Below are 24,196 nucleotides of genomic sequence, written 5' to 3' on the forward strand. Positions count from 1 at the left end.
GAGAAAGTAAAAATGCACAAAGTTTCCTGTGAGGGTTAGGGTCAGGTGTAGGGTTGATGTAGGGCCATTGAATATACAGTTTGTATAGTATAAAAACTATTATGCCTATGGGATATCCCCACTTTTCACAAAAACAAACGTGTGTGTGTGTGTGTATAAATATACCTATACGTGTGTGTGTGTGTGTGTGTGTCAGGTGGGAAATGCAATGTATATGATTAACAGAAACAAATGTTACATTTTATCTACAATTAAGGTACTAATATACACCTTTTTGAGGGTAGATGCAGGTACAAAGGTCACATTTCCAGTGATAAGCTATCACTATCTAAGCTATCTAAGCTTTTAGAGCAAGAGTGTGAAAGTTGTTTTACACCACGTGCATTATATATGCCTTTTGGTTTTATGAGCTGAGTGAATTCATCTAGTGCAGCAGTGGAATGTGAGTGTGATTTGCATTTTTGCAATATGTTGCTAAATCTGCCTGAAGCGTCATCGCGTTTTGCCACAGAAGCTGTTTTTTAACACCCTATGTTAACACTCAGCATTCAGACTCTCACCCGCAGGCTTTTTCATGGAGACAGTCTCTCACACATTACTCATTCACTCATCAAGAGGATAGACTCACTTTACAGTCTCTCTCCCTCCAACTCTGACACAGATGAGCAGCGTTAGTCCGAAAATATGTTTTTTTCTCCTCTCTTTGGCGCTCTATTTGAAGCACTAGGCCCTTTAAATCTAAATATGTGCATCCTTAGGCCATATGTGCATGAAATACAGCAAGTCATAAAGGGTTTTACATATTATGAGATTGCAATGATGATTCTGGATGCTTAGCGCCATATTTTTTAACTGTTTTAAAAAATGTTCTCTCTTCCTCAATGAAGGAATTCTCTCTTTATTGCCATCCCTCTGCTCGCGCGCCCACGCGACCATAGCAACACATTGTCGTATCATAGTAACCACATTTACGCAGGGAGAAAAAAATTATGGGTGGGTTGTAGAGGTATCTTTCACTGACCACCATGAGCATGCAGCTTGTATTCAATGTATGTCAAGGGTGAGATTATGAAATCACATTTATCATTCAATTCAGATAGAGTTTGAATATCAAACCTATATTTTAAGGCTTTTTAATAGAGGTGAAAGCATATCAATAAATTTAGCACACTAACCAGATATTCGCTACAACATCTCATTTGAAATTACTGTCAATCCTGATTCTAGTTCCCAGTTTGTGGGCCATATAAATGTAATTAGCCCTCCTCGTTTGGTTCATCTGAATAGCCAATCAGTGGCAGATGAGGTAGATGACTCTTGTTATCAGAGTCACTCCAACTCATATGAAGCCCTAATCAAGGCTCGTCTGTAATATTTAGAGGTCAGTTTAATTCCCTAAAACAAATGGCCCAATTATCAGGGACAAACATGTGTCCCTTTTCACTCTCCATCTGTGGAGATCCTCCTTTATTCGGAAAGCAGTGGACTGAAGCTAATGAGACATGCTAATGGAGCACCTCTGTAAACCCCAGTCACCCAATTGAGCAGGTTATTCTCCACACAGACCTTGCTAGCTGTCTGTCGAGGGTCACAAAACATTATTGTTTATAAAGACTACTTCTGATCTCATATCAGCTTTTAGCCACCTCTGTTGGGAATCTAGTTTAAGCTGTGTAGATGTTCTATGAAACATGATAGCTGGTTTTAGTTGGTGGACCATCAGTAAACCAGATACATCTGCTTATGCCATCTTAATCTGTATAGCACAAAATATTGTAAAATGCTACAGTGTTTTTTTTTACAACAATGAAAGTCAGTGGGATCCAGTGTTGTTGTTTTTTCCTCATTAAATTTAATTGTTGGGCAAATAATATACAAATATTATTAACATTATTAAAAATAAAGGTTCCAAAGGTTTCCACAAAATAACAATTTTTGGTTCCCCAAAGAACCATTCAGTGAACAGTAAAATTTTAATTATTAAAATGTATTAAAAGAACCATTCTAAATAACCTATTTCCACTGTAAATAACCTATTTGTGCAAAGCAAGGTTCCATTGATATTAAAGATTCTTCAATTAACTAAAGATGCCAATAAAGAACCCTTTTTTCTTTCCATTTCTTTTTAAGTATAGAATGAGGGAATTACAGAATTATAATTTTGGGGCGAACTGTCCCTTTAAAATGTTTAAGTTGGTTTTTGAGACATGGTGGATGGTCAACCATCTAAACCAGCTCCAACTAGTTTAAACTTGATTGTTATCTGGCAGACTGACATGTTTATTTGGTGTTTATATTTAGAGCTACATGTAATATTCCATTTTGCTTTGCCCACCGCCTCCCCACACATGATAAGCAAATATAGATTTCATGAATACTTCTGTTGTTTGTAGTTAATGCAGCGGATGTCACGGACGCTGAGTGCTTGTTTTGTAATGGACTAATGTGTTTGAAAAAGAAGGCGGAGGGCAATAGTGTTTCCTCTTTTCATTCAAAAATAACCATGGATATCCAGGTAAATATAGTGCTTCTGTCTCAATGACTGACAGCAGCTGTGTTTGTGGGGAATTTCCTGTCTCAATTAATGTGCGCACTCAAGCATGAAGGAAAAACTCTCTCGTTCCTGGCTATATAAAAAAAAGCATTTGTTCCGGGCTGTGCAAAGAAATAATCAGATCAGCAGTTTTTTTTTTAGTTTTTTTTTTTTTTTTTGGAGTTCCCCACACTTTTTGCCACACAGTTTCATTCTGGTGAGGACAAAATGAAAGATTGCAGACACAGCATTGAGAATCACCTTCCCAGCAAGAAAGTGATTAATTAAAACCGACTGAACCGAATGCAGAAAGTCACCATTTAAAAAAAAAAACATTTTGTTTTTGGCCTCGCTGGACCGGGAACATTCTCTAAATATTGTTTCATATAAGTTTAACTGACACAAAAACATTTAAACATTGTTAATGGAACATTTTTCTGAAACTGTTTAGTTACTACTTTTACTATTTGTTACTACTTGTTTCAAATGGTTGAGAGAATATTCAAAAGTAACCTTCCAATAATGTTTGTAAAATAATACAATTAAAAACTGGACATTTGAACATTCTGAGAACTTTAATCACTTAATGTGAACGTTAGCAAACATACTGAACATATTTTTGTTAGCGGTATCCATAGCCAGCGTGGTTCAAGATAGATGATCTGAGCGAGAGGACAATTCAATCCTGGGACATCCGGTCCATTCCCACTCACCGGTTCCTGACCCATAAATGAGGTCACGTTTGGCATGAACTGTGGAGTCTCCCTCCACTCCATAGGACACCGTGACACATAAGTCTGTATATAAAAAATATTCACACACTCATGGGTTGATTCTCACACACGCACCTTTTCTCAAGGACACCTCCACATGCGGAGGCATATTGGCACAGCTCATCAGCCCTCCTCTTTCTTTGTGCCTGCTGGGTGGGTACAGCACATCTCGCTCCTGCATTTGGCTTACAGTTGGGTTTACCGTTTGTCTGCCATCCAGCAAAATGCCACATTCTCACGCACATACATCCCCGTCACCCACTTCCTAAAGAACATTTCAACAATTCTTTATCATGATCTGTGCTGTGAGGCAATGTTCGAAACAGTCTGCTGGTACCATCTGTGTCCATCTCCGTTTACCAAATTAATGTGGCCTTCCCATTAATTGCCTAGATTCGCAGGTATGTGTATGCTTGTTTGCCCTTCACAGTACAGTCTCACTTGGGAACATGTAGCTAAGGAAGTAAAGAATCTGGTTCACTGGACAATTAGGTTACAAAACCAGCTGCAAGATTCCATCACTTCAAGTTGTGTCTATTTTGGGCCTTGGACTCTGTGTGCTGCACTGCCCCCATGTGGCAGACCAGAGTCGGTTTTCAGACCTGTGATTATGTAAGACGTTGCAGGGAATGAGTCATCACTGGGTTGCTTCAGATAGGATAGAACTCTGTGTGAAGGTGTGTGTGTGTGTGTGTGTGTGTGTGTTCGTGTGTGTGTGTGTGTGTGTGTGTGTGTGTGTGTGTGTGTGTGTGTTGGCACAGAGCACTGGAGACAGCAGTGGGATGGGCGAGCAGTGCTGGGGACGATGAAACGTGAATTTTCCTGTTGCTTTTTTCGATTCTGATTGATCGGTGTAAGTGGTCACTCCTGAAGAGCTGCAAAATAACAAATGGAAGCAGTGTGGAAGGTTCTAGAACTCCATTCATGTATGGCGACAAATAGTCCAACTGTATCTTGTATCTTATCTGATCATGAAATGATCATGATGTTTTATTCATTTTGCTGTCCAGGTCAGTCCATGCAGCATTAATCTGCATATTTTGGTCCAAAGAAGACAATTTTGCTGTGTATTATTAACATATTATAATGGTATAATATATACTGTTTAATATAAAGGTTAAGTGGTTTAGAGGAACAATGGATAGATGTACAGTACAATACAATACAATAATATACAATGAAATTCTTATATATAATTCCATTTTTCAACTTTTGAAACAAAAGGACAATTTCAGTCAAATTATCAAGTCACATATAGATTATAATGTAATATATAATACAATATACATCTGGCTGAAATTGCACATTTCAAAATATAATATATTTATTCATCATTTATTATAAATGGGCTTTTGATTACAAAAGATTACATTTAATATAAATTTAATTCAGTTATTCAGTTGTTATATTATTATTTTCAGTTGTTATATTATTATAATTCTTTAATAATGTGTCTACTAAAATGGCTCTTTCAGTTATAAAAGGGATATTTCAGTTAAAAGACATTTTTTTATTAAAATACATTCTATTATTTAGCATTAATAAAAAAAAAAAAAGTATTTTAACTTTTCCAAAACCGAATATGAACAAGAACATCTCCTACACACAATCCAGTACTGTACGTCTGGTGACATCATTACCCCATTAGCCTCAAGTACAATAACTCCATTATGATTCAGGCCACAGCGATTCCATTCAGAGAGGTTCTCTTTGCCATTCTGAGAATTGAGAAAGCTCCCGTGTTTCCAGTATTGGACCTGGTTTAGATCCAGAAAGATGTATTAACCTGCATCTGTACCTCAGTGGAACAAAATAGTATTGATCAGAAAAGATTGAGTTTAGTCTGTCCTACTTTACTAAATGAAATGTCACTGTCTTGCACCTTAAATATTATCCAGATATAGCTCTGACATGATGCTGTAGATTATACTGATTACACTGAGTTTTCCCCTCTCTAAATCCGTTCTTTTTCTAGTCAGGCTTGTGCTAATGAGGCTGCAGAGAGGCGGACAGCTGCTCAGTAGGGTTCCAGTATATCCCGTGGTTAGACGAGTCAAAGATCGCAAGGGTGGGTGGCAGGGTTAAGCAGGGCACGTGAGCGAGACTTTCCATTTGGCGGAAGAGGATGCATAGCAAAGAAATGCCAAGAAAACATCCCAGCTGGAAGGCAAACATATGTGGGTCTGGAGTCAGAATTTTATGGTCTTATCAAATTTATTATAAATCCAGGATTGAAATACAACAACGGCAGCATGTTATTAAAAAATAAAAAAAAACTACACAAAGTAACATAAGCATTATTGATGGTGGTGGTGGGGTAGAGGTTTGGAAAGACTGAGTGGTTACTGAATAACAACACTGAATAAAAACAATACTTAACGCAGAGATAGATTATGCATAGTGGAAAATTAAAAGAGGCTTTTTGACACTAAGAACATAGAGAGATGATTTTTACAGCATTGATATTGTTATTGCTACATTTATTTGAATAGGAGGGATTAATTATTGCTGACATCTGAACTGGAAGAGCGAACCAGTGGAAAGAGTCTGCAGAGCTGCAGCCCTCATCCTGAGAAAGAGGCTATTTTTAGAAATGACAAAAGACAGTTTACATTGGTTGTACAGCAGGTTTGGAATCATAGTGCAGGTAGTTACTTGGCCATTTTCCATATGGCACAATATAGTGGGTTGTTATCTCATTGGCATTTTGTCCTTAATAATATATAGTGCCTGTCTCTAATAGCCTTTTTTATTATTTATGATGTAGAGGTTTTATAAGTTGGTACATGTCTCGTGAAAATGACTTCTCTACAATCTAGTTAATGATGTCTGTCAGTTGGCAGACATATCCAGCTCATAAGTCCTGCTTGTTGGATGAATCAATCAGTGCTTCCACTCTTCCACCCCCTTTTTTCCCCTCTCTGGGCATCTCTACATCTCTCTCAGTTAAAAGGCATGAGGCCCAACGTAGATGGTCAAGCGCAGGACAGAACTGGTGTGGTAGCTCACGAGGGGGTTCATAGAAACCATCTCCAGATCTAGCACATATTCTCTGGGGCCATTCACGGCACGGGCAAGAACAAGCATGGCGCTGATGTTGTTGATTTGCTGAGAAAACAGATATGAAAGGCACAAGGATCATTTCAAAATCAGGCTCTATGAGAAATGTATTAGTCTTCCTGATAATATATACACTACCCATTAAAAGTTTGGGGTCTGTAACATTTTTAAAATGAGTCTCGTGCTTACCAAGCCTTACTGACTCCCCACTTTTGAAATGTAGTGTATATATTGAAGGATATATTTTCCCAATGGGGTAAGAAAAAAATAACTTCATTCGGGATATAACTTTAGCTTGTTTTGAAGGTGTTTGAAATCTGTTTTCTGTATAGGAAGATTATACACTAAATAAAGTTATTCTTTCTGAATATGCAGTGAGTTAAATAATTGTTTTAATTACCCTGATGTAAAAGTCTCCATTGTCATCTCCAGAGCGGATACGGAAGGTGTTATAGGCTCCAGGTGAGACGCTGGTGGCCTGAATCTGAAAGAGATCTGAAGGGACGGAGCGCTCAGACGTGATGCTCATGTAGCGATGCACAATGGAGTAGGGGAAGTCTCGACAGCCAGGCTTTGTGATAGGACATGTACAGCGGCTGAATGAAGCGAGAAAATTGTATCAGTTAGGAAAGATTTCAACTAAATTGTTCAGGGCTAAACGTAAGTGAGTTGAATAGATTTGAACTGACCTGCACTGAAAAGAATCAATACGCTTTTACAGGACTGGTCTGTTTTAGAGTGAACTGAACCGGTAACATTTTATATGACTTAAATTGAATTGAATTAAACTGAACTAAATAGTACCCACAAGGTCAGGTTTTTGCATGACTAATAACTATGCTATCCACAACTGTACCAAATTATCCAAGTATGTGTACCATATGTCCAGCAAATTAACTTAAAATTTTGGATGCCATCCATCTAGCCAGATATTTCTTAAAAAATGCCTGACCAACTGTTGTTCATTTCAAGCTTGTGGAAATGAAGATTATGTTTAGATATGCTTAGAGGCACAGACTGAAGAACTGGCCTCAGATATGGAATAATAAACAGGTCAATAAAAAAAATAATAAAGAATCTCAGGTGTGTCTCAAATAGACGCTACTGATGAACAATAGACAATTATGTAGAGGAAAATATCTCATAAAATTTGGGTGCATAAATGCTGTGTGTGAATTGAATTAGCCTGCTAGTGTGTGTAATATTTCCAAATTGTTTACTTACTCTGACACTTGTACGTAGGGTTCCTCACAGCTTTTGCGGTCAACACACTTGTGCCCTCCATGAATGTTCACACACGTCTGTCCATCCGAGCACTGATGAGCTCCTGTCTCACATTCATTTATATCTAGATTCAAAAAGAGGAAAAAAGTCTCTAATTTGTTCTATGAGTGAATTGGGAAGCAGAGCGTGCAGTGAGAGAGCATTAAATTAAGGTGTACCTTGGCAGAGGCGCGTGCCCAGGAGCTGATATCCTTCAGGACAGACACAGGAGTATTTGCCATGCTCATTAACACACTGATACTGGCACAGGTAACTGGAGTGGCTGCACTCGTCTATGTCTGAAGACAGAGAATGAATATGATCAGTTGCTCCTGTTGTAAGATGCAAAATCATTTTTCTCTAACACGTGTGTTTTTTTTTTTTTTTTGTTTACTCCCAGATTACCATTGCAGGCAAAGCCATCTGGCCCCAGCTCATAACCCTGCTCACATCGACACAGGAACGTCCCGTACGTGTTATAACACCTCTGACTGCAGGGGGCCCCCATGCTACACTCATCCACATCTAAAAGCAACAGAATGGCAAAGCAGACAGGATTGTATATGAAGACATTAGATGTAAAGCAAACACTGAAGGATTACAAAATATAGATAGTCTGATAAGTATGTAAAATAATAACTTTCTGAACTGGACTTGCTATTTTTGTTGGCAAAACAATTGATTGAAGATTTAACATTAGATATCTTGCTCGCCAGTGCATTCTGAATGGGTACCATCAAAGCGAGAGGTCAAATAGCCAATAAAAACACCACAATTATCCACAAATAATTCACATGACTCCAGTTCATCCAGCTGACATCCCATGCAGTGAAAAACTATACGATTGTAAGAAACAAATCCATCATCAAGAAATTTTAAATTTAGACCATCGCTTTTGGCTTTCCCTTATAAATGTCCTTTTTCTGTATATATTACTCTGATGATTTAGACAAGATTAATTTTTTCACTGGAGAAAGCAATATTATAGAAAGAGGACTTGATGGATTTGTTTCTTACAAATGCATAGCCTAGCTTTTCACTTTAAAAGATATTCATTTATGGACTGGAGTTGTGTGAATTACTTGTGTATTATAGTGATGTTTTTATCAGCTGTTTGCACTCTCATTCTGACGGCACCCATTCACTGCAGAGGATCTGTTGGTGAGCAAGTGATGTAATGCTGAATTTCTCCAAATCTGTTGTGATAAAGAAACAAACTCATCTATATCTTGGTGAACGGTTTCTTGAATCAGTGTTACAAAACGTGTAATCAGTATGTTAAAAAGCTGAATGGCTGTTCTGACAATATTGTAGAAATCTTGAATTCATCTCGACTCCATTCTGGTGCATAGCATTCACTTCATGATCTACTCAGTTACTGGTGGATAAAATCAAGTCCCTTCAAATTTTATTTTTCATGTTGAATATTCTGTTGAACTTGGAAATGCATCAATTTATGAAAGTAACAAGTGCTCCAAACACAATCCACACTGACTTTAATGTCTCGATTTCTAGATTTCCACCATGTACAAAGTGCTCTTTTACTAGTTTATATTTTGGCCTTTACTCAAAGAAAATGAAGTGTAGGATGGAGTTGTGTAAGTATGTGGGTTTGAATTCCAAGTGCGTGTGTGTGTGGTGGGTTGGCCAATGACTCAGGGTAGGCAAATCGGGGCGTGGGAGTGAGCGTGTGGGTTGGCTTACCAATACAGGAGCGATTGTTGGCAGCCAGCTGGAAACCAGGCTCACACTGGCAGGAGAACGAGCCAGGGACATTCACACAGCGATGTTGACAGTAGCGGTACCGGCACTCGTCAATGTCTGAAAAGTATTAAAACATCAAATTAGATGACATATAAATTATTCTTATTCTTCATTGGTATGACTTGAACAGACAATGATAAATTATCTTGCCATTTTATGTAATTTAAGGCACACTATACTCATAAACCGGATTCCTCTCTGGGACTTAACCCTGGGTACGACTTAGTAAATCAGTTATTATAGGTGTGTGTACAAAATTCCTAGGTTTCAAAAGTGTTTAGTGATATTATTTATAGATATGTATATTTATATTATGTTTTATATTACGATTATATTCCCATAATAAATTGATATAATTAAGATAATACAACATCATATGAGATAAAAGATCATATTTAAAGATAATATTATCTTGTCAAGCTGGCAATACCTTTGCAGGTACCAGAGCGAACTTTATTGACTCTTTTTGCCTGCAAACATCAATTAATATTGAAATGGCAACCAATCCAAACTTTAAAATATTAGTTCACCCAAAATGAAGGTCTGACAACATTTACACCTTTGTGACATCATACCAGTTGTGATGCGTCATGATTTCACCATATTTGCATGTAAATTAACCAGCTTCAATGCAGAGGTTTACACTGTTTTATATTTTGGTTTGTTTCTCACTTAAATCAGTCGTATGGCTTCGGATGACTTTTTTTATGGCATAAAATACATTTTAACCAAATAGTTGCAGGATCTTGCTGACCTCCATAGTATAAGAAAAATGAATGTGGAAGTCAATGGGAACCATTGACTGTTTGGTTACTTCTTTTTTTTAGAATATCATCTTTTGTGCTCAACAGAGAAAAGTAACTTGAGAGTGAGCAAGTGATTTTGGGTGAACCACCCTTTACGCGCACTTCTTTTTCACCAAAAAAGTCTTGGAATGACTTGAATATAAATAGCTAAAAATGACATGAGTATGAATAAAAAATCTTTGTGATTAACTATTTTGTAGAAGTGAACTATGTTGTGGGATTACTACAAAATTAGACAAGCTTTTTCATTCCTCACCGATGCATTCTGTGCCCACTTTGCGATACCCATCTGGACACTGGCAGGTGAAGGAGCCTTCTGTATTCAAACACTGCTGACTGGGCTGGCAGTCGTGACTGTCCTGTTCACACTCATCCACATCTGTTTTAGTGCGACAGAATCATGGAAATTTATTGTGGACACATCACCAGTTCGGTTATTATCTTTCTTTGTCTTCTCAGTTTCAGCACTGGAGCCGCAATAACCGTGGAATGTAGTTTTTGCAGCATTTCCTGGTTCACAGCTTATGAGAAGTGAAGGCTGTGTCTATATAGCGGTCTTGAGTAACGTTATCTCTATTCGTTTCCTCTTGACTGTAGAAGACAGCTGGGATGCTTCAGTCTTAGTAAATTCTTCCACCCCCTGCTGACCAGCCCCCTGCCAAGACTTCAGCACAAATCCCACAGTTGCCTCAGTGCAAAATGATCATTTCCCCTGACCACCTGTTTCTGTCTGAGTCATTTAAGCGCTTACAGTCAAAACTAAAACACTGCATGCAATAATCCCCTCTTTCACCATCTTCTTCACTTATACAGCTGATTTGCATTTTCACTTTGATCCGAACACACGACATGACTCGGCGACTTTGTGTAAGGGCATGCTACTGTTTACAAAGCTGACTCCCACAGACTCGCAGGTCGTCTGACACCTGTTCTGAAAACACATGCTTGTTTTCACACACTCACCCACGCAGCTGTCTCCCTGGGGCTCAAAACCTGGCGGGCATGGGTTGAATGGCTCACTGGCCGTGTTCTCCAGGTTGGGGTGGATCTGGTTGGGTGGTTCGGAAGCAGGGATGACCGAGGCAGAGCGAGGAAGGCACAGGTACCCACCATAGTGGTTGAAGCACTTCATCTCTCCCTTACAGGCCTCTGGGATTGTCTCACATTCATTTATATCTGCAAACATGCATTCGAAGCAGAATACACAGGTGTTTGTGAGTAAAACGTACACAATATGATAACAGTTAAGAGTTGCATTTATAAAAAGTGAAGTGACATTCAGCCAAGTATGGTGACCCATACTCAGAATTTGTGCTCGCATTTAACCCATCCGAAGTGCACACACACAGAGCAGTGAACACACACACACACTGTGAACACACACCCGGAGCAGTGGGCAGCCATTTATGCTGCGGCACACGGGGAGCAGTTGGGGGTTCAATGCCTTGCTCAAGGGCACCTAAGTCGTGGTATTAAAGGTGGAGAGAGAACTGTACATGCACTGTATTTATAACACTTCTAAAGACATACATATATTATAAACTAACATTTCAACAGTTAAATGTATATAGTTACATTTATAAGCTTCCAGTATGTCAAATTATATTAATTAAAATATTTAATAATATACATTACCATTGTTCTAATATACTAGTCTCTTAAGCTCACAAAGGCTGCATTCATTTAATAAAAAATACAGAAATTTTTGAAATATTACAATTAAAATAATTATATTTTAATATATTTTAATACCAATTAAAGCTGACATTTCAGCCGTCATTGTCACGTGATGCTTAAGAAATCTTTCTTATATGCTAATTTGGTGCTTAATAAAACATTTCTTATTACTATTAATGTTGAAAACAGTTGTGCTGCTTAATATTTTTGTGGAAGCTGTGATAAAAAATAAAAAAATCCTTAGGATTTCTTAATGAACAAAGTTCGAAAGAACAGCACTTATTTGGAATAGGAATGTTTTTCATTCGGATCCTTTGAATTGGATGTTTTAAGTGTTTTGAGGGGACATGATTTACCTTTGCAGTGTTGAGTCTGTGGATCCCAGTGATACCCATCTGTACATTCCTACAGATAAAACACATGGGTAGCACTTTATTTTACAGTCATGTTCTTCATGTACATACTATGTACTTATTATAGTAATTACAATAACTATGTAATAGCAAACCTAACCCTACCCCATGTAGTTACCTTGTGTTACCAGAACTTTCTTAGATAAATACACCGTAAGTACACTATAAGTACATGTTAGTACACGTACTGTAAAATAAAGTGCAACCAACACATGAATTAGTGCATAGTTACACACTTTTAATTGCATAGTTACACATAGTATGTGTGTAAATAAAACATAAAGATATAATGATGTAACATACATGTATTTAAGGAGAGAAAAGGGAGGGAGAGAGACAGAGAGAGGTTTCGTTGCTCCTTACCGTGTAGGTGTCAGTTTCTGTGGGTGGCTGTGAAATAGCGTGGTGGAGAAACACAGAGATGCATGTAGAAAAGACCAAAACACACCCGGGCCGCATCCTCACACACACCTTCAACACACTCTGATGAGCACAGGTACAAAAACACCTCCAAGAGTGTCGACTAAAGAGGAGGGATCAGACACAGACATGCACTTTCACACACACACATACACACACACTGGTAGAGTCTCTGGTGTGGTTTAGATGATGCTGCGATGAAGTTGCACTGAGGAATCTGTGGATAAAAAAACAAATAGTTTGATTAAACTTTTAGATTTACACATCCCTGTTTGAACCCATATAAGTGATCCCAGTGTATTAGTCATAACTGCAACTCAAAACAGATGTCTGTGGTTTATTTTTGCTTTATTAGTATCAGTCTCTATGTTGCGTCAGGGCCTCGCATTTATTAGCAATGTTGCACACAACCGATGAAATTGCTTGATTACCAGACTCCCCCTAGTGGTTGTATTTACATTGCAACAAAATCAAAAAGATTTACACTTAAACTTACCTAAAAATACCAGTTAGCCTTGAATGGTAATGAAAAAAAAAACATGATATTTTAATTAAAGTAAATACTCATTATTTTATGATACTTTTACGCATTGTGTGAAAAAAATAGAAAAGAGTTCTAAATAGGCTCTTTAACTGTGTGCAAAAGTATTACCAGTGACTGTAACAGACGGTTAATTTCTTGAACTTTGATTCATGTACCATGATAACAATTTAGTTGTCTAATAAAAGCATTTGCAAAATCCATAAATGATATTTACACAGTACACTAAGGTACTTCAGAGTACCAATAACAATGGTATATTTGCTGAAAGTAAAATAAATGGTAACATAACACTTCACAGAAGGGTTCAATTTGTTGACATTTATTTAATGTCTTTTACAGAATTTATTTATCAAGAGTTAATGTTAAATTATAAATGTTTGTTCATTTTGTGTTCATAGTACATTGATTAATGTTCATTTAAACCAAGTGAAATTATGAAAAATTCTCTCTCTGATGTATAATACTTTTTTTGTTAGTTTGAATAAGCAATTTCTTTATTTCAAACACCCTCAAAACAACTATTGACTGTATTAACTATAATTATTACATTTTTGAAAAACATTTCTGGCTTTGAGGGGAGTAAATAGTTTGCTTTTTTATCACACAGACCTATTAAATGCAGTACTATTTTCCTGGCCTTCTTTTCTGTAAATGCACACATAAATTGACCTTTTCTTAGAGTGTGCACACAAACAGTGTATTCAGGCGTAGTTTGGAAACACAAAAGCTGCTCCAACATGACACGAGCCCAACAGTAGCTCTTTTTTGAAAATGCAGAGTTCAGAGAGTCCAGTCCAAAAGTATTGTCATGTTGACTCAGTGCAACAAACAGCAAACCGCAGGGTGACGTGCAAATCTCCACATACTACCTCAGCTGCGTCAGCCTCCAGATAGAATTGTTATGCTTTTCCTCCCAAATTACATGAAATCATTCAAGCCTCTTACAGTAGCCACCGAACAGGAAACACTTGTGACTTCACACGCAGACACACTGAAACGCTGCAACAAAACAAACATGCTCGCAAATCTCTCATATGTGTGATTTACCCGCTCCTTACTGACTGACCTACTACATGCTACTTATGGTTTATATAGCAACCCGCAAAATCTCAAAGCAGGCTGTCCCTGTGGTGTTGCATCGGACTGGGAAAAACCTGAAATCAACCATCATAAACAAACTTGAGGCCAGCAAGAGCATGGTCAAGTCGCTTGGCCGGAGTGTGGGCAGTGTGGAGGTGTGGGTAATATCATGATGTCTGAGTGGCACTTGACCTTCTGGAATGCCAGCGGATAGGATGTGGCCAGCGCTCTGAATAACGGTCAGCCGGACACTCGCTGTGTTTCCCACAGTATCACATTCCCGGGAAAACCCCCCTTAAGGTTCACCGGAAAGGTTAAATGTGGTTACCCAGAATGCCCTTGTATAAGTCGTACATTCTGTTGAACTATTATTTGATTCATTCAATAATTTTCTTTAGTAGATGTGGCATTGAATGGCTACCTATGAAATGAATAATTATGGGGCACTTCATGTCTGTTTGCTTAACATTTGGTTGTCTGCTAGTCCGGTGACTTTTGTAAAGTCTGCAGTGATTATATGACCACCAATAACACAAGTAATAAAGACTGGACTGGGCAGACCACACACACACACGTGTCAAGACAAACGCTCTCCTCCTTATAAACACACTCACACTGTTCCAGTGTCATGTCTACGGTTAATTCTGTGTGCTCAGCCGGGCATTACATTTGAAATCTGACATGGTGGCCAAAGCACTCAGGCAAGGGCTCCAGGTTTAAACCTTGCTGGTCAGTGCACTTTTCATTTTATGAATACGACCTCCTCTCCTCCCACCTGTGCAAACCTAAGTGGGGTTTTTATGTCGGGACCCTCATGGCTGTACTGTTAACTGTTATTCTGCATAATCATTTTTTTAGACACCTTAATTCTACCTCATACCTAAAGTTAAACAGCTAACTAACTAGATAAATAAGAAGTTAATAAGAAGAAAATGAAAAGTTTATTGAGGCAACAGTCATAGTTAATCGTGAAAATTGATGCCCAAGCTAAAGTTTTTTCTTAGAAAAGCTCTCTTTTTTAACTAAATGGTCTCAAGATAATTTCACGGGGATGTACAAAGTTAGTTCTCCTCAAGTTTACACAAGTGTCCATAAATGTAGTTTATCACATTAACTGTATCATTTTGTATTATTAAAACAGCTGTTATGGAAAATTTCGAGTGACTCAGTATTTTGTATATTGCTACAGTATTATAAACTGAAAATGGTCTTGAAAGATTGTTTTAAAGCAACTAAAACATTTGGGGTTTGACAAATGGATGGCTTAGTATGCACCGAGGTTCCATTTACATGAACAATTAAGAAACAATTTTTATTACAGTTAAGAATAACTGTTTTCTATTTTATGTAATTTAAATGTATTTTATTCCTGTGATGCAAAGCTGAATTTTCAGCATCATTTCTCTAGTCTCCAGTGTCACATGATCCTTTAGAAATCATTCTAATATACTGATTTGCTGCATTTCTTATTATTATCAAAATAATTATCAGTTATTATAAAAATTCTCATTATTATCTACTTAATATGTTTGTGGAAAGCATGATAACCTTCTTTCAGGATTCTTTGATAAATATAAAGTTCAAAATGAACATCATTTGTTTGAAATTTTACAACAAATGTCCTTACTGTCACTTTTGATCACTTTAATGCATTCTTGCTGAATAGAAATATACATTTTTGAATGATACTGCATATATTATAATAGTTCTAAACAATATCTTTTATGGCCATCAGTGTTGCTCATTACTTCCACGTTGCTTACTTTAGCAGCCCTGAGAAGACAAAATTAATATTTCCAAATACCAAAAATAGAGAACAAAAATAGAGAACTAACGTGGCTACAACAGAAGGCCCCAGTCTGATTTACTCGACTCTGTCACACTCTCCGCTTTTAAATGAATGCCCAAGTCAGCATCCAGCCATATAAAATAAAACATCTAACATAAGCAATTAGCAGAACACATAAACAAATGTGATGTCACAACAGTGTTCTGTAAAAATACAGTAAAGCAGTGTTCCCTGTTCTCATGTCACATAAACATTTTATTGAGCCGTCATTCTTATAACAACACCTGTGCTTCCAAAGGAGGCCAGAATGATTTTGGCATAAACACAAGCGTTACCACAAATTCCCCGACCTTTGTGTGTCCTCAGAAACCTTTGAGAGTCTGTGCGTAATGCTTCCATTCTGTTGTCTTTCACATCTAATCAGCTCTTATAAACAGATGGGAGTTTGTATGAATCAGCTTTTTGTCTTTAAAAATAGAAACATTATGTCAACAAAGTCACCCATTTTACGCTCGCAGGCTCAAATAACAACGTACAGTCAATGATGACATTAGTCTGGTTGTGAAAGAGGTTGGAAAAGAGATTGGAAAGTTTTGCAATACTTGTGGAGATTTGTAAAACCATCATGATGGTTGAGTAATAATTTTTAAACACACACAACAACATTAAATGTGTAAGCATGGAAAGTTGGCAGATATAAGATAATACAATATTCACCGGTATTTATGGTAGGAGATGTGGAATCTGCTGAATAATGTGATGGATTGTTCTCTCTCTCTAGTGTAGTGTCTGTAGTCGTGGATGTTTGGAAGAGAGCCGAAGAGTGAGTGTGACGTGTGCAGCCCTTCAAACAGCCTGGAGCAAACCGGCCAGTTGAAATTTTCCTTAGTCTGCCCTTTATTGCTTTATCTCCTTCTGCCCAACTGTCTATGCCATAACTTCAAATCAGCCTGACATTTCTGCTTTAGTAAGATGAGCAGACGGCCCAAAGACCCCATGCAAACAACAGCTAATGGAGTACAATGACAAAATATTACAGTGCAATATTAGATTTTCTTTCGCAAACGTGCTGTACTCACAGGCCGGGCTTTCGTCTTGCTGTGTTCTTGAATGCAGTGGTTTTTCTTCTTTTCTTCCGGTGGATCCCTCTCTAGTTTGTTTCAGTGCAGTGGTGGCACGTCTTCTCTTCTATCCTCACTCCTCTGCCTGATAGAGTGAGTGTGGAGACAGACAGCTGGACTGTGAATGTATGCAAGGGAGGGAAAGACGGAAGAGAGAGGGACAGCCCATTCCGACCCCCATACAGCCCCCCTGCACGGCCATCCTCCGCCCCCAGACCCCTCCTCGTCTGACCCCCCAGGATGAAAATTCCTGGTCTGCGGCCATAATTCCCAAATTCCAAATGGGTCCAGCTCAACGACAGAAAACAGCATACAGATTCACACACACGCAGCCAACCCCCCTTCATGCACACATATGAGCCAGCCTCCACGCACACACACACACGCATATACGTGCAGAGACCCCACCTGGTTTCATTTAAACTCGCCCTCCACAGCCTGCAACTTTCTTCCTCTTTTTTTTCCATTCCACCTCAAGTCACCCTTCATCTCTCCCATCTTTTTGGTCTCTTGCTCTCTCTATTCCTTTCATTCGGCTGGATATTTATAGCTTGGGAGAAGTTGGTGGAATGTTGACAAAAACTAGAGAGCTAACTAGAAAGAGAAGAGAGAGAAAGAGAGAGAGGCGAAGATAGAGTGAAAGAAGGGAGGATAGGAATCACGTCTGCTTAGAAAAGTTGTTCACTTTTTTTGCCGTGTCTAAATATTGAAACTGGAGGTACACGCAGGCTGATATTACTAGAAATGAAAGGCAATGGAAAGACTCATATTCTTACTGCTGGTATACCTTTACTTCAAACAATAGAGCATGAAATAAGAATTGGAGCTTTGGTCTGTCTATGCTGAAGTACTTGTCAATGTTAACAAAATTCACTTTTAACAGAAATACATATTTGAAATCATTCTTCTATGGCATTGTTGCAAAACCCCGATTTTGGAACATTTATTTGCAAGAGTGTAATACTGAATTCGGAATTGCAAATTTTTGGTCTGTACTGTATGTTTTTGTATAGTTGAGACTTTAGATGCATGTTATTAAAGAAATTGTTATTCAATGTATCCAATTCACTTGTGTGAAGTCACAAATTCAGTTGCACATTCCTTTTGTTAGAGTGATCACATTAAAGCTTCATCGAATTATAAAAGAAATAAATATTGTTTTTCTCTACAAATGACAAAAGTGGCAAACAAATCAGTTTGCCATTACTCTTATACACTCTTAAAAATACAGGTGCTACACGATGCCATAGAAGAACCTTTTTTTCTAAATGGTTCCATTAAGAACCTTTAACATCTGAAGAACCTTCCTTTTTCACAAAAGGTTCTTTGTGGCGAAAGAGATGGTTCTTTAAAGAACCTTCCAACTAAAAATGGTTCTTTAAGGAACCAAAAGTGGTTCTTCTATGGCATCACTGTGAAGAACCTTTTAAAGCACCTTTATTTTTAAGAATGTACCAGAACACCTCTAGAGTAATGTGGTAGGCCTGACAGCTGTCATTACATACTATTATTGCAAAAACACACACGTACACTGTGCCACCAAGGCCTGACAAATTGTGGCCCCCTACTGCTTTCCCATCCTCAATAGGCCCACACACAGACCTCACACCCATAGTGCACCCACTTACCCAAATCAAGCCAGAGGGGTCAGGAGTAAATGGACCATAAAGACTCACATGTATGCCACAACATCCTTTGGACTGTTACATGTTATTTACCATAAAGACCCCCAAATTATGTCAGTCAAAACAAGTATGATCAGTCCATAATCTTGTTCTAAACCTCCATCATTACCAAGTATGTTTTTCTTTTTAGTGGTTTTGCTGAAAGGGAAACTCCACAAAGCAGAGTTAATGAAAACACAATGCAAACTGTGTCTGTGGAAATCATGCTGTGTTTATTTACAAGTCATACACTTCTGGAGACCAAAGGGTGAAAGATGAAGCACGGATAGAAGGAGAGGCAGGTGAAGAGATGGACAGCTGGTGGGAGGGACATATTTGGGAAAGGATTAAAGAAAATACATGATAAACAGGTAAAAATTAAACATCAGGCCAAATATTCATCAGATGCACGACTGCATGGAAATGAGTTATGAAGGGGAGAGAAAAAGTGTAAATGGAGATTCTTCTTCAGTCGTGGTACATTCTAAGGATGCAACTTTTGATAACTCCCATGTACCTGGTCCAGACAGTATGGTGCCTGAGAAAAAAAGAGGGAGACAGATTTAAAAATGTGTCACAAAATATTATTTTATTCAGCTTTGACTTAGTGCACATGCGTTTGGTGTGTCCTTTGATATTGATGTGAAACTCTTTATATACACTACCATTGAAAAGTTTGGGGGCAGCAAGATATTTTTATTTCTTTTTGGAAGAAATACTTTTATTCAGCAAGGATGCATTAAACTGACAGTAAAGTCTTCAACAAATAAATGAATGCTATTCTTTTGAACTTTCTAATAATCACCCTGAAAACCCAGAACTTTTTTTTTTATCTTGGTTTACTCAAAAATATTATGCAACACAACTGTTTTCAACACTGATAACTAATAATAATAAGAAGAAATGTTTATTAAGCACCAAATCAACATTTTAAAATGATTATGTGATAATGAAGACAGGAGTAATGATGCTGAAATTTCAGCATTTTTACACTTAAAACTGTAGTTTGGGATAAACACATATTTTCCAAATGATTCGGAGTGCTATGGTTTTGTTATTTATTAAACAGAAAACCACATTCCCCAGTGGTCAAACCACATAAATGACTGGACCGGAAACAAAGGTGACTACAAATAGAGCAATGTGCATATGATGCAGTGACCCCCACTGGTTGCAAAGAGAATTTCCCTGAACAAAGACCTCCATATGCATCAATAGTTTAAAATAAATCACCTTGCACACTGTGCAACGAATATAGTGAGACTTACTTGAAGGTGTCAAGGATATGTGCCGAGTTAGTATAATGAGTAAGGTAGAGGTTCACGTCTATTGATGTCAATTTGTCTGATCGACAAGGTTCAATAAACTGTGAAGAGAACAAGGAATTAATGTTTCGTGAAAACTCCAGCACTTCAGCTCTGTTAGTGGTTTTATCAAATTTAAAAAGTACCTTTTCGACAAGGTCAATGAAGAAATCACGAACATCTTTTGCGTTGATTAATTTGGCAGCGATATTTACAAGGCCCCTTGAAAGATTCTACAACAGGAGATATTTTGAAATCAAGAATTATGTAGAAAAACATTTATTTCACAAGTAGATAAATCCTCTTACCTTAAAATTGGCTTCCATCTCATTAAAGACATTGGTTTTACCCCGCAGAGCAGTGCACACTAAACTGAGTGGATAAGAGGTTTCATTATTCAGATGGCTGAGACAGAGGGAGTAACCAACAACATTTGGACATTTTCAACAGACCCATATCTCTCCTCTCCCTGTCCAAATCCCTCACTCACACACACCTTTTGTGTTGATCTAAGAGATCCTTATCTGTGATTAGAATTTTGAGGTCTTTGAGGTCTTGTAGGAACTCTTTATCCAAATCTACATCCATGTCCTCCATCATGTTATCTAAGAGAGTACAAACAGAGACATAAAAGGAGATATTTTCATCTGTCTCAATTTTTCTAAACTACACAATTAGTCAGACTGACAGTGTCCATTAAAAACCTCGGACTAGATGCTCAAGAACATGCAGATGTCAAATGAATTCAGAACATTAGGACATTAATGAATCACTCTGTAGGAGTTGATTTTACAACAATGCCCAGTTGACTGTATGTTCTTACTTAATATTTGGCTCCTTGACAAATAAATTTATATATCATTATTAAAGGTTTATATTTATTTATATACGGTATATATATATATATATATATATATATATATATATATATATATATATATATATATATATATATATATATATATATATATAAATCTATGCATTATAATAACAGAAATATTGTCAGAATCCTCTGCGTGGCATAATGGTTTAATGCCATATTTGATACATTTATTTCCATGATTGACCAATATTTATTGCAGAGGGCTATGTAACTGGTCTTACCCACAGCTCCTACAGTCCAGTTGTTGATGAGCTGCCCAGCACAGAAGGCAAAGTCCTGGAAGGTTAGATACTGCAACTTTTTCTTCCCAGTCTCAAAACGATTATTGGCAAAGAACACTATTGCAGCATAGTCTCTGGAGGAGCATTTAGCAAGAGGAGGTGAAAACCCACCAAATCAGCAATGAAGCAACTGTTCATGGAAACTTGCATTCTTACAATGTTAATGAACATACAACTAAAAGAATGGATACATAAGGTAAATAAGTAATTTAGAAACATAATCATATCTAACTATGCTTTGACTGCTCTCGCTTATATTTTTTTCTCATTTTCTGAGCTCAGTTCTACTGGCATTCAGGAATAATTAAAAAGCTTTGGAAAGAAACTTCTCAGAAAAAGACTTTCTTACCTGGCTAATGGATCAGGTAGCAGAAAATGTTGCCGAATGTTTTCCACCAGGGGGCCCTTGAGTTCTTCCACCACTTTGAACACTCGCTTGAAGTTGTCAAACTGTTTTTAAGGAGATGGCTATAATCATTTAATTTCCAAACGGGTCTCGGAAAAGTATAGAAGCACGGATCTTAGTTACCAATGAGAAGTTCATAATCTTAGGGTGTGTTTATACTTGGCAGGTTTGGTTTGATTAAAACGTACACTTGGTTAGATTACTCTGTTAATGAAGTTAATTTGAATAAGTACGTATACTGCCAAACAAAACTTTGTGCAAACCAAATGAACTCTGGTGTGATTTGACTTATATATGAACGTAACACATAACAAAGACATTTAAACTTAAAAAAATTAGGACATGATGTCACAAGATCCAACCCTAAAAAGACAGAATGCTCAAGCCTGTTATTATTACGGTACAGACATGCAGCAAAAGAATTCCTAAATCTGTTTCAACTCCTTCACACATTTTATAAGCTCTTTGTGAGATGGTAAAAAATACCACCATATGTACGCATGTACATGTAGCCCAGGAAACAATATTGTTTCAGATGTTTGGTAAATCTGCAAAATATACGTCCATGTTGTGGCCATATCCTTATGCCGTTTGTTTTGTATCTTTAGGTTTGGTGTTAAAAATGACAGTATAAACACTAAGCTAACCAGGACTAAATGTAGTTTTCTTTTTGTGTCCGAACCAATAGATCCTACAGAATGGACCTTCAAGTGTAAACACACCCTTAAATGAAGTCCTTCGAGCGCACCTGTCTTCTGCAGCTCTTCAGCATAATGCCTGTCTTTATACTAACATCATCAAGGTCTTTTTTGGTTCCTTTGGAGAGCTTCTTTCCCAGGACCTCTCGAACAAATGAATCATCAAAAGCATAATACCTAAAATGGGAAATGCAAATAAAGGTTTTACATTGAATAACGACCAAATCAAGTTAATTAAATTGGCAAGACGCATACAATGCATACCTTTCAATGAGCATGGCTTGTCTGTCTGGCGGTATCTGAAATAGAAGCTGATTGGCTAGTTTAGCCGGGTGATGCAAAAGTCTCTCGCACATCTGGAAAGTCCTGTACTGGTCCATTGTGTCACTGAGCAGCACTTCTGCACTCGCCTCACACTCCTCCATCACACCTCCTTCTATCCGCACCTTCACTGCATCATTCACTATGATGACAACCACATTGACTAGTGTATTATTAATTTTTTAAACGGACATTACAGTAGCTCATGGTCTCATTTATACTTTACCTGTATACCCATTCAGCCACAGCTGGTACACCTCTTTGTCCATTATGGTGGTGTTTCCAACAAATACATCCAGCTCCACAGACATCTTGACATCGACACTATATAAACTCTGCAGTCACATGATCATGGTTAGTTAAAACTAAGCAAATTATTGTAACATCCTGAATTACTTAATGAGTTGCAAGGATAAACAGGTATTAAGAGTCTCACTTTTTGGTACTTAAATCAAAGAGGAAGACTGACAGACCGTTAGCTATTCCTTACACAGAATTCAAACTATAACCGTTAACTATTCAGCCAATGCATAATAAAATTTAGCACAACACAGACATGCTAACGCTACATTACTATGGATTTTCAAAAAAATACTAAGCAGACTTACCAAACACAAGCGTATAAACGCGAAAGGTGGTTTTGAATCACATTCAGATGTCACAACAATAACGTTAGCTGTTTGGTTGTTTGTTATGTCTCGTTCCTTTCAGCTTTTATTAATTGAAAACATAAGCTTCTCTTATACAAGTAAGCATGCACACGGTTTAAAGAGTATCACCACAACACGAGTTGATCATACAGTGGTACGTGGTAACCATCACGTAAATATTTACCAAACCCCAACTGTCATATCCAGCGACTATTCTACATCCATAGCAACAGCTCACTGTCGTGACTACTTCCGGTTGTGCGCCTGGAATACGTCACATTCACGTGACTGTATGTTACTGTAGTTTCTGGAAGCAAGCGTTCAGGTTATCGACCCATCATCACAGCTGTATGTTTTAGACACTTTACTAAATGTTTTGACAGACTTAAGTAAAATACCAATGGCAAAAAACAGCACTATTTCTTTTGAAATAATTCATTATAATAATAATTATTATTATTCATATTTTAGTATATTTTAGTAATATACTGAGCATCAACTAAACTATTGGTTACTATTTTGTGATACCTTTAAATTGGAATGCTGAAACTATAAAAAAAAACATTGTTAGCTGCAAAGAGAGATTGTGAATCATTGAATAGATATTGTTAAATGACTGTTGCAAAGGTTTTTAATTGTGTTAAATTTATAAATGGAATGCATTAAAAAAATACATCATTGTGGAGATAAATGTAGCTTCTTGATGAAAGGAGCTTGTCACATGTTTAACTCCAGGTAGAGCTGAC

At 37.4% G+C, this 24,196-nt stretch overlaps 2 protein-coding genes across 3 annotated transcripts; both read right to left on the reverse strand.

Annotated features, from left to right (window-relative positions):
• Nucleotides 1-5,501: 5,501 nt before the first annotated feature.
• Nucleotides 5,502-17,413, reverse strand: LOC113057934 (EGF-containing fibulin-like extracellular matrix protein 2). 2 transcript variants are annotated; one of them, XM_026225551.1, is made up of 11 exons: nt 17,202-17,413; nt 12,653-12,926; nt 12,233-12,281; nt 11,163-11,375; nt 10,456-10,578; nt 9,334-9,450; nt 8,035-8,154; nt 7,809-7,928; nt 7,591-7,714; nt 6,767-6,962; nt 5,502-6,414 (listed from the first exon to the last, which is right to left on the reverse strand). In XM_026225551.1, exons 2-11 carry the CDS (start codon nt 12,746-12,748, stop codon nt 6,253-6,255), a joined length of 1,320 nt encoding a protein of 439 aa, XP_026081336.1. In that variant the 5' UTR covers nt 12,749-12,926; nt 17,202-17,413; the 3' UTR covers nt 5,502-6,252. The 2 variants fall into 2 exon arrangements, with proteins under 2 accessions (XP_026081336.1, XP_026081337.1); XM_026225552.1 differs by lacking the exon at nt 17,202-17,413 and adding an exon at nt 16,840-17,150.
• Nucleotides 17,414-19,119: 1,706 nt separating this feature from the next.
• Nucleotides 19,120-23,704, reverse strand: LOC113057935 (acidic fibroblast growth factor intracellular-binding protein B-like). The gene is made up of 11 exons (XM_026225554.1): nt 23,409-23,704; nt 23,027-23,135; nt 22,744-22,942; nt 22,530-22,656; nt 21,725-21,825; nt 21,316-21,449; nt 20,708-20,816; nt 20,520-20,583; nt 20,358-20,444; nt 20,176-20,273; nt 19,120-19,445 (listed from the first exon to the last, which is right to left on the reverse strand). The coding sequence occupies exons 2-11, from the start codon at nt 23,109-23,111 to the stop codon at nt 19,376-19,378; spliced, it is 1,074 nt and encodes a 357-aa protein (XP_026081339.1). The 5' UTR covers nt 23,112-23,135; nt 23,409-23,704; the 3' UTR covers nt 19,120-19,375.
• Nucleotides 23,705-24,196: the final 492 nt, after the last annotated feature.

This window comes from Carassius auratus, chromosome 39 (assembly GCF_003368295.1).
Source record: "Carassius auratus strain Wakin chromosome 39, ASM336829v1, whole genome shotgun sequence".
Taxonomy (NCBI): Eukaryota; Metazoa; Chordata; class Actinopteri; order Cypriniformes; family Cyprinidae; genus Carassius; species Carassius auratus.

Bases quoted from the DNA above. Each gene is read 5' to 3' on its own strand.
- LOC113057934 (XM_026225551.1), bottom strand. From the start codon at position 12,748: ATGCGGCCCGGGTGTGTTTTGGTCTTTTCTACATGCATCTCTGTGTTT. The intron at 8,155-9,333 runs GTAAGCCAACCC...TGTTGCTTTTAG, and splicing joins CAACAATCGCTCCTGTATTG to ATGTGGATGAGTGTAGCATG. The intron at 6,963-7,590 runs GTAAGTAAACAA...CGCTTCATTCAG, and splicing joins CCCTACGTACAAGTGTCAGA to CCGCTGTACATGTCCTATCA.
- LOC113057935 (XM_026225554.1), bottom strand. From the start codon at position 23,111: ATGTCTGTGGAGCTGGATGTATTTGTTGGAAACACCACCATAATGGAC. The intron at 20,817-21,315 runs GTAAGACCAGTT...GTACTCTCTTAG, and splicing joins CTGGACTGTAGGAGCTGTGG to ATAACATGATGGAGGACATG. The intron at 19,446-20,175 runs GTAAGTCTCACT...TTTTTTTCTCAG, and splicing joins CATATCCTTGACACCTTCAA to GCACCATACTGTCTGGACCA.